We start from the raw sequence: 14,309 nt of genomic DNA, 5'->3' as shown, positions 1-14,309 counted from the left end.
TTTGCCAAACCCCTCAGCTGGCCTCACAGGGTTTCAGCCGTGAGATCTGAATGTGGAGTATTGTTGTTTTACTGTTGACTAATTACTTTGCTTCCTGTAGGGGTGTGTTTCTTTGTGTGTCAGGATGTATACACAGGAAAGTGTTGATACTGTTACTGTGTGTATGTACCTGTGTGTGTGTGAATGAATTTATCTCTCAACACTGGCTGCAAAGATCTATTGCTCACACACATTTCCTTCACAATCTTACCCCATTTCCCTACATGTTACTATATGTTAATTATATTTATTAGTTCTTTATTCATTAGTGCAATAGAGAAATAACTGATGGGAAAAAACTTGTGAGTTGTCAGTCCATTAATCCAATTCACCTGTCCAAACACACATTTGCTGCTAGCGGCCTGACTGCTGTGGAAATTGTGGAGGATATGCAGAGTCCCTAGAGGATGTATTGCAATGCTGCTGATGAAAAACTGGCTTTTATCCCAGTGCCAACATCATGTTAAAATTTCCACTTGCACGAAACATTACAATCCATGAAACCTGCTTAGCACATTCATGCTTCCAAAAGGATAAAACCTTTTGATTATTATTTCCCTACAATCTTTATTTATCTACCCCTCGAGCAACTGTCATATTATGGGACATGGCATACATTGCAGCCTCTAGAGGCCACTATTGTGCCTTTTGGTTTTGATTTCTGTCAGATCAAATCAAAGTACTTTGCTAAAATATGTTATGGCTCAAATAGATCAGGAAGCCGGTCACTACAACACCTGCAAAGCAGCATCAAATATATGCGTTTGAGTTCACATAAAGGCTTTGTAAATATCATACATTCACAAATTTCGGTACAGTTACAAATCTTAATCCACTTTTTGCAGATTTCTGTACACATTAACAAATCTGATTATGTGCATAGGGACTGAGATACACTTTCACAAGTCTCCACACACATTTGCAAATAATTCTGCTACAATAATTCCACCAACAGGAAGAGAGGTCAGAAAATAAGCTAAACATCCATAGCTGCAGAAATAGAGATGTCATTGGTAATTTTTACAGTTTCCACACTGATATAATAAACTTTGTATCTGCCAGTGGGTCTGTGTAAGCAGAACTGACTGCAAAGCTGCAACACTGGCTCTCACACTAAATAGCCTATGAACTATGAAGTGGTGCAGTTGATTGTCAGTTGTGTTTACACTGGTGGTTTCCTAGCCTACAGAGGAAACAGCCTGTGAGTCACGCTCGTATGCTGACAAGCTGGAGGTGTTATGTAAAGTCCTGAGAATTCAGGTGTGAGCGTAATGAGCTTGTAGCTGCAGGGGAAAGTGCAAGGGCAGGAAAAGATGAGCCCACAAACAGAAGGTGAGAATTAATTACTACCAGTGTGAAATCAGAATTAAAGATAATAGGATGATTTACAATCATTTGTTTGGGTATTATTCTCTGTAGTGTTACAGTAACAGTCTCGGTGTTCATGAAGGTCTGATCAACTGTATCTCTACCACACCTATTAAATTACCTGTCCCATTGGTGAGTCATTATTGTACTACAAAAACATAATGAGATGTCAAGAATTGTTTTCAAACCACATTATGTAGCTCGTGAAGATTCTTAACATTAAAAACATATTTTTATGCTGATTCAGAAACATTTCTAACATTAATTGCTGAGCATCCAGGGTATCCTCTTTGATGTAATGCTGAATTCAGGGCTATAGGGTATCCTCTTTGATGTAATGCTGAATTCAGGGTCATAGTGACAAGAGATGAAAAAGGAACTGAAATGATTAGTCATTTACTTGATTTGATCAACATAAAATGAATCACCAACCATATAGAAAGGCTTATTCCATTAGCTGGTGCTATTCTATCATGCAAGTATCTAAAGCCTCCCTTTGTGATTAACTTAACTTCAGGTCAGAAGAAAACAAGCAGCTTGAACATGTCACCTTTGGCTTTGGGAAAATTATTAGTTATCTATTAATGTCCTTTTATTTACTATGCATTGTAATTTTGTTGTTTCATTTTTGCCATTTAAAACAAGTTTTTTTAGTATGCCAGATAATTTAATAAATTCAGGCAAATGACTAGACACAGGCCGACGTATATTATATGAGACAAGACTAGCCAAAGGCCCAATCTCTGACGTATAATTCAGTCGCAGAAAGGCTTGCAGTGTTTCGGGTCAGGTCGGAGGGTTTTTGGAGGACAGTTAATCATGGCCCTGAGGGTGATCCGGCTGGTCATCCCGTCGGGAGCAACTGCTTTCAAAGCGGTGAATACTGTACAGAAGGTGAGGACAGCAAACACACGGAGTGGGCACCTTACGTGGCCTGCCGGACGTCTCTAATTCACAAGGGCAAGCTAACTTAGCCAGCTAGCTTACTAGCCGTTAGCATCACAATCGGTCAACAACAAGCCTGTCATCCACTGGTTTGTTTAGAATGTTGTCGGCAATTCACAGCCTGAATAAGGTCGTCTACCCCCATTGATTTCTTTGGGGTGGACAAAATATTTAACATACCTGTCATTATAGCTCAACAATAGCAAGCAAAATGGCTATAACATTGAATCACCATTTTTCTCATACAGTTGCAATTAAAACTGAACCGTACAACTTTAATGAAGGTGGAATTTGTTACAGGGCTATTATGCTACTCTGAATTTTACCATGTGTATTACAGCAACCAGCAACGGAGTCTCTTGCAAATAGAAGGTAGCTTTAGAAGCTCCCAAATTGTTTGATACCATTGCTCAGTTCATCATCACGCTATTGAGAACTTATGATGTTTGCAGCTTAGTTATCACAGGAGAGTAGATTAAAAAAAATCAGCAATAGAAATCTGTATTAAATAAATATGGTAAAATCTGATCTGTCAAGCTTGTGCAGCTCTCTCTCTCTCTAAGTATATCATTATATTTCTACCATTTGGACAATGTATGTACTTTATATGGTATAACAATGGGTTGGTGCATACTTTTTACAAAAATGTAATTCTCAACTGCATTGTTTGTCATTTAACTAGCTCCTTGTTTTTATGATATACGTGAAGTATTTGCTGCAACCCTGCAGCTTCCATTTGGGACCAATCAAGGTCCAGTTCTAATACTTTATTTCTTCAGTTGAGATGATACATAGTTTACTAATAGTAAACTGCTTACTATAAGCAAACTTGGGGCAAGGTAGTGTTCCAGTGTAGAAATACTTGGTTGGTTGGTCTTTGGGACTTGGGGGGGCTGTGTGTCAGGGGCTAAAGCTCATTTTTGCCCTGAAGCTCACAGGTAGGTCTGACTGGCTCTGGTCTATGTTAAACCCATGTCATTAAAGTGTGGTGTGTTTTTTGTCATCCAGGCAGGTGTTCACACAAGCTCAGTGAGAAGTCTGCGATATGGCTGGTGGGCCTATGCACTGGGCGAAAGGACGACACCACGGTTAAAGGAGAACAGCAAAATAATCTCTGTGGATGGAAACTTGGCCTCAGGGAAAGGAGCACTGGCTCAGAAATTGGCTGACAAGCTGGGTAACTATTGATATATGTGTGATCATCTGAAGCCAAGTTGTTATTGATATGACATTACTGTATTAAAGGCATCTTATGACATTTTGGGAAATATGATGCTTGTGGTCTTACTGGTAGATATACAGTTGGATTATAGGTATACATAGAGACTGAGCTGCTAAGATATTACAGTGGGAGGACAGCGTGGACAGTATTTGTGTTGCACACAATAACTTGTAATTCGGCATCTACAGGGATGCTCTACATGCCTGAGCCTGACACTTTCTACTTGGACAAGATGAATGGAGAGAAGGAGCCACTCTCTGTTGACTTCAATGGGATGTGTAGCCTGGAGAAGTTCTATGCAGACCCCAAAGCTGCTGATGGAAACAGCTACAGGCTGCAGCTGTGGATGTACACCATGAGGCTGCTTCAATACGCTGACGCCATAGAACACCTGCTCACCACAGGTATTACAGGCTCAGGGGTTCAGTGTAGCTTCTAACAAAGGAATCAGAGTTAAGATTTGCACCTCAGTGGCACTCTGTTGCTGACATGGCAAACATTGGATTTGTACATATTTTGAAAATCGTGATTATGATTGACATATGTAATTATACAAATATGTTTGCAGAGCTTGTGATACTGGTAGATTGACTCAGGTAATGATATTGACTGATTGAAAAGATTTACTGTTTAGTAACAGAACCACTCATCTTCATCCTGATCTTTTGTGTTTAAGGCCAAGGAGTGATCCTGGAGCGGTCCCCCTTCAGTGACATGGTCTTCCTGGAGGCTATGTTCAAACAGGGCTACATCAGGAATGAGTGTGAGTATTTCAACAAGAAAGATGCAGACATATGGTCTTGATTTAACCTCCTGTTAAGATATAACAGCACATATCAAGCACAACCATTAGAAGTATTACAAACTGTCCACACATTACACAATTCTAAAAAAAAAATGTTGTGTGGTTTGCAGGTGTGCAGCACTACAAAGAAATAGAGGGCATTAGCATCTGTGAGTTCTTGCCCCCACACCTGGTCATCTATATAGACCTGCCAGCTGAGGAGGTGCAGAAGAAGCTGAAACAGAGCAGCAAGGTAGTGAGACGCACTCATTGTAACCACAGAAATACTGTCATCTCTGTAGGATGCTGTAATTATGTCAAATATTTGAGTCTTGCTCACTAGCTTTGTATAGACAGCACTGTATTCCATTTTCATCTGTCAGCCTAATCCAAACACAAACCACCTCAGAGGATTTGATACACTTGTTTGAGATGGATGGTGTATCGTGGGACATTTTTGTCAGGCTTTTTAAGCTTCGCATTAAACACTGATAATGATATAAATTGAATCTCTTTATTCTCAGTCCTACCTTCAGAATGTGCCCCTGGCGTATTTGAAGGGCATTGAGGATGCTTACAAGAAGTCTTTCCTGCCCAAAATCAGGTGAAGTAAACTCCTGAATGACAAATGTGTATTAGATACCTTACATCTGTAAAACCTATTAGGCTTCAGTCTTGATTAATATTTGATATTGAAAAACTTCCTAGCAAACCCTGAACATCCACCTGAACAGAGGTTTGTGTTTCTTTCAGCGAAATGTCAGAACTGCTCGCTTACGATGCAACCCAAGCCCTGGATGTTGAAAGGGTAAGAGTGTAGTTGTAATTGGGTCTAGGAGCCGGGTAAATAATTTTTTTGAACGTTATTTTGGCCCCTTAAATCTATTCATTATTTATGTTGACCTCTTATATATTGTGTTCTGTTCACAGGTGGCAGAGGACATTGAGTATTTGAAGTTTGAAAAAGGACCGTGGTTGGAACAGGATGATGTCACCTACCATCACATGAGGATGCTGTGAGTTCACAATGAGTGTTACACGTTCATTCATTCATTACCTATACTGCTTATCCTTAAGGGTCGCCTGGGGGTGGGGGGGGTTGGCGGCATATCACAGTCTCAGCCTCTAATGAGACATAATGCTTGTTTTCTTGGCAGGAACACAACAACCAAAGCATTTAAAGGAATCAAAGTAAAACTGAAAAAGAAGGCAATTTATTTTCAGCTCATGTCAATACTTAAAAGGTTCTCAAAATGTGGGGGAGGAGGGGACAAGGTGGTCGCACCAAATGAAATTAAAGCAATATAACAGAACTAGGCCTTACTAATCTCTATCTCCTGAAAGCAAACTCAAACAAAAGCCCTAACTTGCTTTTCTAAAAAAAAAGAGAACTTCACCATAATGACTACAGAGGTGGCACCAACCAATAATCCTAGTTTCTGTAGACAAATATTAACTAACTTGAGTGAGTGACTGAGAGAGTGAACTCTCAGGGCTCCGTTTATTGAAGGCCCCTGAGTGACAATAGGTGTGTTCTACTTTATGTGGCGCTTCGCAGCACTGACTTGACGTGATGTATGCTGAGCTAAAAACAATGCATGGCAGTTAGAAATTTTGTCTGACTTTTGCCAGCACTGGATAACATCACCATGTCACATGACATTAAAACTTTGTGATAGCAAGGCACCTGCAGTTTTCTGCTCAGTTTTCTGCAGTTGCTTTCCACCAGCTGCACTGAATTGGAGCTACCTCTGTGACAGCAGCACTTTGTCCTGATTGGCTCAAAGCACATGATGTGTAATTGGTTTTTATTCTAAGAAATTCAGATCATTTTTATTTCATGTCCTTCTTGTGACAGCACATGTTTTACGTCACACTATAGTGTTCCTTTCCAGATAGAAGCTGTTCATCAGTTTAGTTCAGGAGTTTGTTATTGTAGAAAGTAAAGTCTTTATAGGTCAGATTTTTTATCCTTCATATTTCACCTCTTTTTCACTGTCCTGGCAGTGTGGTGGCCCATGTTTTTTTTTTTTAATTCTCCAGTTGATGGTTCTCATTAAAACAGGAAAAGATTATCTCCCCAAAAATGTTGCTCTCCATGTGTAACACCCCCCCCCCATACACCTGAACACATCGCCCTAGGTGTTTTCTGTACTTTTTTTCAAGCAGTCACTGCCAATTCATGTTGACCATCAAGTCAGGCGAAGTCAGCCACAGTCAATCTCAAATGGATCTAATAGGCCAACTCAACGTCTGTGGAAACACTGCAGTGCACAGGTGGAAACCAATTATGTTGTTAGCACCTGGAAAGAAAATGGGGGGACAGTGGAGAAAGAAAAACAGGAAGGAAGAAAATCACATACACACACACCAGCACTTACACCTGCTGGTGTTAATAGTACTCATTATAATCACATTATAGTGATTGTACTTTGATGCTCATTATGGACAAATGTGCAAAGAACCTTAAGTGAATTATGTGGAGGACTGAAAATGCAGATTTGCCTAACAGCTTTGTGTGTTGTACTCATTCCGTTCTACCATGCAGATTTTCAACACTTTTTTTCAACACGTCTTTTTCTCTAATTTATAGTGTGGAGGACAAACAGCAGGTGGCAACCCTGACTCACATACCCAAGTTCCTGCCAGAGATAACCATTGGGGCCCATGACTTTGATGAAAAATACTATGCCTATAAATCGGTATGTATTTATTCAAATATTCATTCTTACTAACTGGTCTGGCCTGGTAGCTTTATTGCACATCATTCCATGTCCGTCTTTCTCTTTATTTTGTGTATACAGTGGCTTCAGAAAGTATTCAGACCTTTTCACATTTTGCACACTTGATTATGTTCCGGATTAAATTTTGAATGGACAAAATTGCAATTTTTTTCTAGTCAGTCTACACTCAGTAGCCCATATGACAGAGTGAAAACATGTTTGTAGACATTTTTATCCCATTCTTTCTGGCAGATACTCTCAGGCTCTGTCAAATTGGATGAGAGGCATCTGCCAACTGCCATCTTCAGGTCCCTCCACAGATATTATGTGGCATTTAGGTTTGGGCTTTGGGTGGGCCACTCAGCAAAAGGCAGAATCTTGTCCCTAAGCCTCTCAAGTTTTTTTTTTTTTTTTTTTTTTTTTTTTTTGGCTGTTCGCCTCAGGTCATTGTCATGCCAACCTGTCACATGCAACCTGGAGCAGATTTCTTTCAAGGACCTCTCTGTATTTGTCTGCATTCATCTTTACCTAGATTCTGACTGGTCTCCCTGTTCCAATGGTGTTTTCCAAAGTGTTTCGAATTCTGCTCAGAGGGTTCAATTTTTGTAACATCAGACCACAGAATCTTTTTCTGTATGCTCTCCTTTAAATGTCGCTTGGTAAACTCCAGGTGGGCTGTCTTACTTTTTTTGCTCAAAGTGGTTTCTGACAAGCCGCTCTGCCACAAAGGCCTAATTGAAGGAGTGCTGCTGAGATGGTTGTCCCTCCGGCAGGTTCTCTCATCTCTGCAGAGGACTTCTGAAGCTCTGTTAGAGTGACTGTTATTTAACATTGTGACATCCATACCACTATGGATCATGGGTAATTTAGCAAGTGAAGTCTGCTGAGGTTTGCACCCTGAGTGGACTCTATGGAAGTCCACAGAAAGGAGACCCTTGTCAACTTGATAAATTGCGGACTTCCTGGGCTCGTGTCTGTAAAGCCGAGTCTGCAGATGCGGTGAAGTCCAGACATTGCAGGCAGACAAGCTGCCCTTGTTTTGCGTGTTGTTATTATCTGACAGTAAGTGTTGTGCTGAGCACTTCATTAAGATTTACAAAATCATTGTATTGAAGAACCCTGCCTTTATGTTGAATACTCCTTTATTTCTGTGACGTGAAGCTTGTGTATTACTGTCAGCATGATTGAACTCATTTTCTTCCGCTGAAATATTGAGCAACTCGTGGTTACAAGAAGCCAAATGTCAGATGTGGAATATTCTACAGGGCTTTTGGTATCATCAGTCTTGCAGGGAAACATTTGGGTCTGACCTTTTCTGTTTATTGACTGGAGACTTTTTTGTCTCCCCTGCTGCAAAAATCCGGCTGCATTATGCTACAGGAGGCTGTGACCCGACATTTTGTCGTGAGCCTGGATCTCAGTGGAGAGAATGAAAAACTGTGACACGTGGTGGCATAATTTCCCTCAGCACATTTGAGATGGCAAAGTAAAGTCATGGAAGGATGTTTGCAGAACTGATGTATTGCAGTTTCTGTTGTAAATGCTAAAATACTGTGACAGACAAAAGAGTGATTTTTTTTTTCTTTTCCGCCTTCCTGCTTTACTTGTAAATAAACTGTTTTTATATTTAGTGTTAGCATCAGGTTCTCTGTTGGTTTTATTCTTCAGTCATATTCTTTTACTTTAACTGCATTTCATTTTTATCCTTGTAGCTCCCTGGGAAGAAGTACGCACCTGGTTATAATGCAGACGTTGGAGACAAATATATCTGGCTGAAGTGAATGAGTTCACAGACCCGGCACTAATTCATTTCTTGTCACTGGCTGATCAGCTCTCAAGGTGAACTCTGTACCACTCGTCTCTTATTGATCCAGTTGTCCTGTGTCGTACATCCCAAATAATATGTATGTATTAAAAGAATAAACTTTGATTATAGTAAATGTCTTTTGTTGTGACTCTGCCAGAGATGATGGAAAGATAGAGATTCTAGTGTCTTCCATAGGATGATGAAAAGAGAAAGAGCCACTTCTCCACAAGTAGAAAAGCACTGTGGATAGTCAGACTCCAGTTGCATTTAAACACAGCTGTAGTTCAGGTTGTTTTTGTTTCCAGCTCTGCTGCATTATTGTAAAATGTTGTGTTAACATTGCACTTCATGCCTTGCTTTTTGCATTTATCAAAAGCACCCAAATATGATGATTTATAACACACTGTAATGTAGTTGTCTGCAGCTGTAAGGACATTTTAAATGTTTTACATATACAGTAGTTGTCAATAATTACGACCACTCAAAATGAAACTCCAAAATGACAATAACAAGACATCGAAGTAAAATACATAGAAGTGATCAAATTAAGTGTAAAAGTCCTCATAGTTCTTGTTTTTCATTGGACATGTAGACATATTTCTCCTGTGACACATTTATTTTCTAATATCACTTAACGTTTCCTGTCAGTGCCCCCATATCACTCAGCCTCTAAAAACTCAACAATGTATCGCTGCTGTTAAGTCTCCTTATTTGGCCTCGAGTTTTATTTTGAAGGGCTGAGCCTGAGCTCCCCTTTTTGAAAGAGTTGATTAGTTTGTCTTCCTATTTCCTGGAGGAGGCTCTCGTCGTAATCAAGAATTGATCAACAGCACAGATACAAGGATAAACTGGGCTCAACGGCGTGTGCAGGAGAGTTACGGGTAAATCTCCAATGACTTGTTTCCTGCTGTCAGATCTTAGCAGAGATGTTGCTCAACTATGACTTCATCCTCTGGCTCAGCTCCCTCTTCACCGCAACAGTCCGGTACAGCACCCGGTGCCGATCTAATCTAGCTGTGCAAGATTGATCACCAGTGGATAGAGAACAGGCAGCAGCCAAGCTACAGGCAGTTTCCTAGACCCCACATAGCAATGGCCTTGGGGACTGTGGGACACAAAATAACCTCTGAAGCCCCTGAAGGTGAAGTATGGAAATTTGAGAAATGTTCAATGCTGAGAACTGAGAATACAACAGGATACACAAAGTCACACTATATCACTGAGATGGGAATTGTGGAGAAAATATAAAGCATTTGAGGCAGAGGCTGGATCATGATGTCTTGCTTGACTTTGGCTCAAATGGCCACATGGTAGTTGATTAGTCTGACCCTGAAAAGGCTGCTTTTCAGGACATCAAAAGAGCTGAGCGTATGCAGAGACTCAGAAAGACGGTTTTGAGCCTTGTTTTCATGTGCAATTTGCAAGCAAACAATTTGCATAATCCCTTCATTGAAGTGTGCTGCATGTGGCTCGATGTGTTACCAAAAGCCGGGTAAGAGAAAGATCAAAGCCACGCAGCACTGGTACAAACCAGACACAATTACCTACCTTGTCTCTCCATCATCAGGACAACAGGAGTTTTTTTCAAGCATTTCTAGCATCTCAGGGATCAGATATCGACCCTGACCCCTGATGCTGCAGCCTTTGAGGAAACAGACCAAGCCTTTCTTGTCTTTGTCTAGGACATCTTTTTTTTTTCCAAATCTGCTGACTGGCACGCCACATAGACTGTGATAATGACTGAACAGAGCTCTGCTACCTGTAAACTATTGAAAATTATATTTATCTCACCATGAATGAGGCTTCAACATTAAGAAAAAGGGATTTGCTATTTGTAATTAAGTTCGTAGGCCTAAAAATATTTATAGAGCAGTCATGGATTTTCAAAAGAAGTGGTGATTAACTTTAAACCCCTCATTACCCTGTCATATAAATAACCGGCTCCTAATTATCACTGTATCGCCTTCAGCTCTGATTCTCCTCTGGTGCAAAACTCTGCTGCTCAGAATTTGCCGGATGACATAGCTGCTTAAGCCCGGTTTCACATGATGGTCCAGGTTCTCAAAAGTTCTGCTTTTTCAAGACAAGCTTTGTGAGGAAGTCCATGCCCAGAGAGAAGTCTCCTTCCAGGACAGAGAGCTGGCTCAGCTGCCATCAAACTCTGGAAGTTGATGAAAGTTATGCCATCCACAGAAAGCGATGTTATTCCCTTTCCAACACTTTCAGACCCAAAGTGCCACAAACAAGCCCAAGGGGAGTTCTGTCAGAGGGTTCCTTGACAGATCCAAATACATTGTGTTGAATGGGAAGTCCCTGAGAGCAGTGGAGAAGTCTCTGTCTGAAGAGCTGCTATATATCAGATCTGGGAGACAGTTACATCCCTTATAACAAGCTCAAACTACCTTAGGAACTGAAGAGGTGAGAAATGATAGTGAAGGAAAAGTAACCTAGGGGCAAAGGGGAAGAAAAAAAGAAATAAATATGCTTGTTACTTTTCTTCAGTCTACTATACTGTCAGATAACAGTATATACAAAACTTCATTTTAAAAACCTACATGTATCCACAGATCTAAATTGCTGCATATCCCATCAAACTGACTGAGCACATCAACAAAAATGTGTGAACAAAGAAAAAAAAAAAAAAGTACTTCACAGGTCACTCAAAGTGTAACAAAGTAAGAAATCAGCTCTGGACAGTCAGCAGAAAGTGGAAGCCAGGTGCCTGCCAGGAGCTGAAAAGAGGCTGTCGACTTGCGCTCCCTGTGCCAGGCCTACTCAGACAAAGGGAGTGTGAATAATAGACAGCGCAGCAATCTGGTGCAGTCACATTCAGCTACAGGAGGATGGAAAACATGAACTGTGGAGAAAGAAGGTTGGCACAGTATCCTGCCTGGTATAATGTAGCACTGAGGTCTGATCAGTAACGAGACTAGGCTGGGAAAAGGTGGATATTTTTTGGCAGGATAAAGCTGTAACTCTACAGACATCAGATGGTGGTTTTGTAGTGGAAGCAAAGACAACTTAATGGTTGAATAAAACCCAGATTATAATTGTGTCATTCAGAAGTTTGAGAGGGCATGTTTTGAAGACTCAGTGGCTTAGGGGAATGTCAACATCACTGAATCTTCCAGATGGCCTTTGTTGCGTCTCTCTCTCTTATTTCCTGTCATCTCACTATCTAATAAAGGCATGATTTTGAGCAGTCTTGAACCGGTGATTCAACAGTTTAAATCATCCACAAAAGCTACTTAGATTTTAAAGCACACATTAGCTACCTTGCTAACCTCTCAGGATCACAAATGTCTGTAAAAAGAATCCTATGCTCAAAGGAATGATTCAAAATTTGGGGAAATATGCTTATTTTCTTGTCTACTGCACAGAATGTTAGACAAGAAGATTAGCACTACTCTCCTATCTTGCATACAATTGAAAAACAAGTTTTTCAGACGATGGCTAATCTATTTAATGATATAGTGGTCTGAGAAAATCTTGTATCAAATGTGATACAAATGTTTTTTCAGGGTGACAATTTTATACTCACTTCATTATTTGGATTAGCCAATTATTCAACTAGTGCTCAAAATAAATTCCTCTTTAACCCCAGAGTTGTGACATTCTGTCTCCATGGAATATCACTGGTTTAATTTACACTTGCAATCCGCTTATCCCAATTATTTTACACTCAGTACATATACATCGTTTAATTTTGACTAAATAATACCATTCTGTTGGTATTCGTTTATTATTACTTCACATGTAACATCTGTTGTACATACTGTATTTATCTAATCCCAGCCTGCCTTGCCTTAGGCTCAAGAGATGTAGTAATATACAGTTCAGTATAAATGACCGTATAAGACTAGAATTTAGGGGATTAAGTAAAATCCTGTCATTAATCAGTGTCCTGAGTTTGTACCATGGGACTGGGTTTCTAGGTTTTGGAGGCAAATGATGGCTGCAGGAGCTTTGTCATGTGTTAGGGATTTGGGGACTGACATCCCTGCAGAGCACTTCACTAAAAGCCGACTTTAAACTTTCATCTAAAACTCACAGCCTTGTGGATTAAAACTAATTTAACGCTATACAGCAGAGTGATATTGAACATGTTGCACCAGAAAGCAAATTTTGTTCCATGGAAATGCCTTGGGAAGCGTCGCAGTAAGTCAGTGATGAAGCTGAGGGGAGATTACTGGTGCTGAGGCTCATTTCTCAGCTGCAGTGAGCTGTGGCTGCTGCTGAGCATCATGGGAGTCCCCGAGCCTGGGAAAGAAAACCAGAGCAGGAGAGAGAAGGAAGGGGAAGGCACTGTAATCAGCGAGGCTAATTACCATTAATTAATAACCGTAACATAACCGCTTAATAAAATCATTTGCTTGTGCTCTTATTTAGAGTGTTTGTCTGGATGTGAGAGGCTAAAAAGGAAGCGGGTCTGATGACATCACATCAGTGTGGAGGCAGCAGATGGCAGTGTTGCTATCTGGATATATGCCGTCTGAGTACATTGTCAAGGAGAGGGTATTGTTTTGACAGAGTGTATGTTGCTGTGGGCATATGTGCCTCTGGGTAACATCACTGAAATGCAAATACACACTGCCAGATACCTGAGTTATTGTGTCAAATAGCAGTCCCCTTATTCAGCATTTTTAAACATTTAAAAATATATATGTCATTGTAAGCAGATACAAGCATTTATTAAGGTGTTTGTTAACACCTGTAATTCCTCCTGTGGGCACCCATAGGTGGAGGTTGCTGTATAAACAAATAATGAATGACAATATAGTCAACCTTGTTTACAGAGTTAATAATACAAAATATGTCTTCAAGGGAGAAATCATAATTTCTGACAAATGATTTATATTAATATGCACTTAAAATGTCTTAAAATGTGTACATCTATATTGTATTGTGTTGTAAACCATTATCAAATGTGATTCTTCAGTTTTGCGAAATAAGAGCTTTCTTAAAGGTTCTTATGGCAAATGGCTCAAAATGCAACAATACTCATGAACCTTAGGAGCTGTTGCTGTAAACAAAGCCAGTGTTTGATGAAACCAGCTGTAACAAATCCAAACACTTTGACGTTTCATTAAACTGTTGAATCTGGTTCCTACAAAGCCTCAGCTTTCAGGGTGGTGTTAGCAGGGGGCAAAAGCTATGAAAATCATGGTGACTGGTTGTTTGTTCGCAAAGCGTTCCATGGGAATCGTAGTTTATATGTGTTCATAAAGGATAAGGCTGGTGTTATTCTAGATTTTTAGTCAACAAAAAAAAACATAACCAACTATGTGTTTCTTAGACTGAATTTATTCTATATATGATGCTTTATATCATACAGTAGTGTCTATGGCACTTAGCCATACTTCTTTAAAAAAATATCTTTAAAAAGGGGTTCATTTTGAAATTGCAGATTTTAGTGAACAC

General features: G+C 40.0%; 1 protein-coding gene across 1 annotated transcript; it reads left to right on the top strand.

Moving 5' to 3' along the window:
* The first annotated feature begins 2,135 nt into the window (after nucleotides 1–2,135).
* Nucleotides 2,136–9,021, top strand: ndufa10 (NADH:ubiquinone oxidoreductase subunit A10). The gene is made up of 10 exons (XM_018660707.2): nucleotides 2,136–2,301; nucleotides 3,361–3,529; nucleotides 3,763–3,978; nucleotides 4,251–4,337; nucleotides 4,490–4,611; nucleotides 4,883–4,962; nucleotides 5,112–5,166; nucleotides 5,289–5,374; nucleotides 6,952–7,060; nucleotides 8,794–9,021. Exons 1-10 carry the CDS (start codon nucleotides 2,227–2,229, stop codon nucleotides 8,860–8,862), a joined length of 1,068 nt encoding a protein of 355 aa, XP_018516223.1. The 5' UTR covers nucleotides 2,136–2,226; the 3' UTR covers nucleotides 8,863–9,021.
* Nucleotides 9,022–14,309: the final 5,288 nt, after the last annotated feature.

Source organism: Lates calcarifer, linkage group LG1, assembly GCF_001640805.2.
Source record: "Lates calcarifer isolate ASB-BC8 linkage group LG1, TLL_Latcal_v3, whole genome shotgun sequence".
NCBI lineage: Eukaryota > Metazoa > Chordata > Actinopteri > Centropomidae > Lates > Lates calcarifer.
Note: the sequence above shows the minus strand (reverse complement) of the source record. Positions and strands in the feature narration are given on the sequence as shown.

Coding starts and splice junctions, on each gene's coding strand:
- ndufa10 (XM_018660707.2), top strand. CDS start 2,227: ATGGCCCTGAGGGTGATCCGGCTGGTCATCCCGTCGGGAGCAACTGCT. Junction 3,530..3,762: donor GAAATTGGCTGACAAGCTGG/GTAACTATTGAT, acceptor CGGCATCTACAG/GGATGCTCTACATGCCTGAG. Junction 4,612..4,882: donor AGCTGAAACAGAGCAGCAAG/GTAGTGAGACGC, acceptor CTTTATTCTCAG/TCCTACCTTCAGAATGTGCC.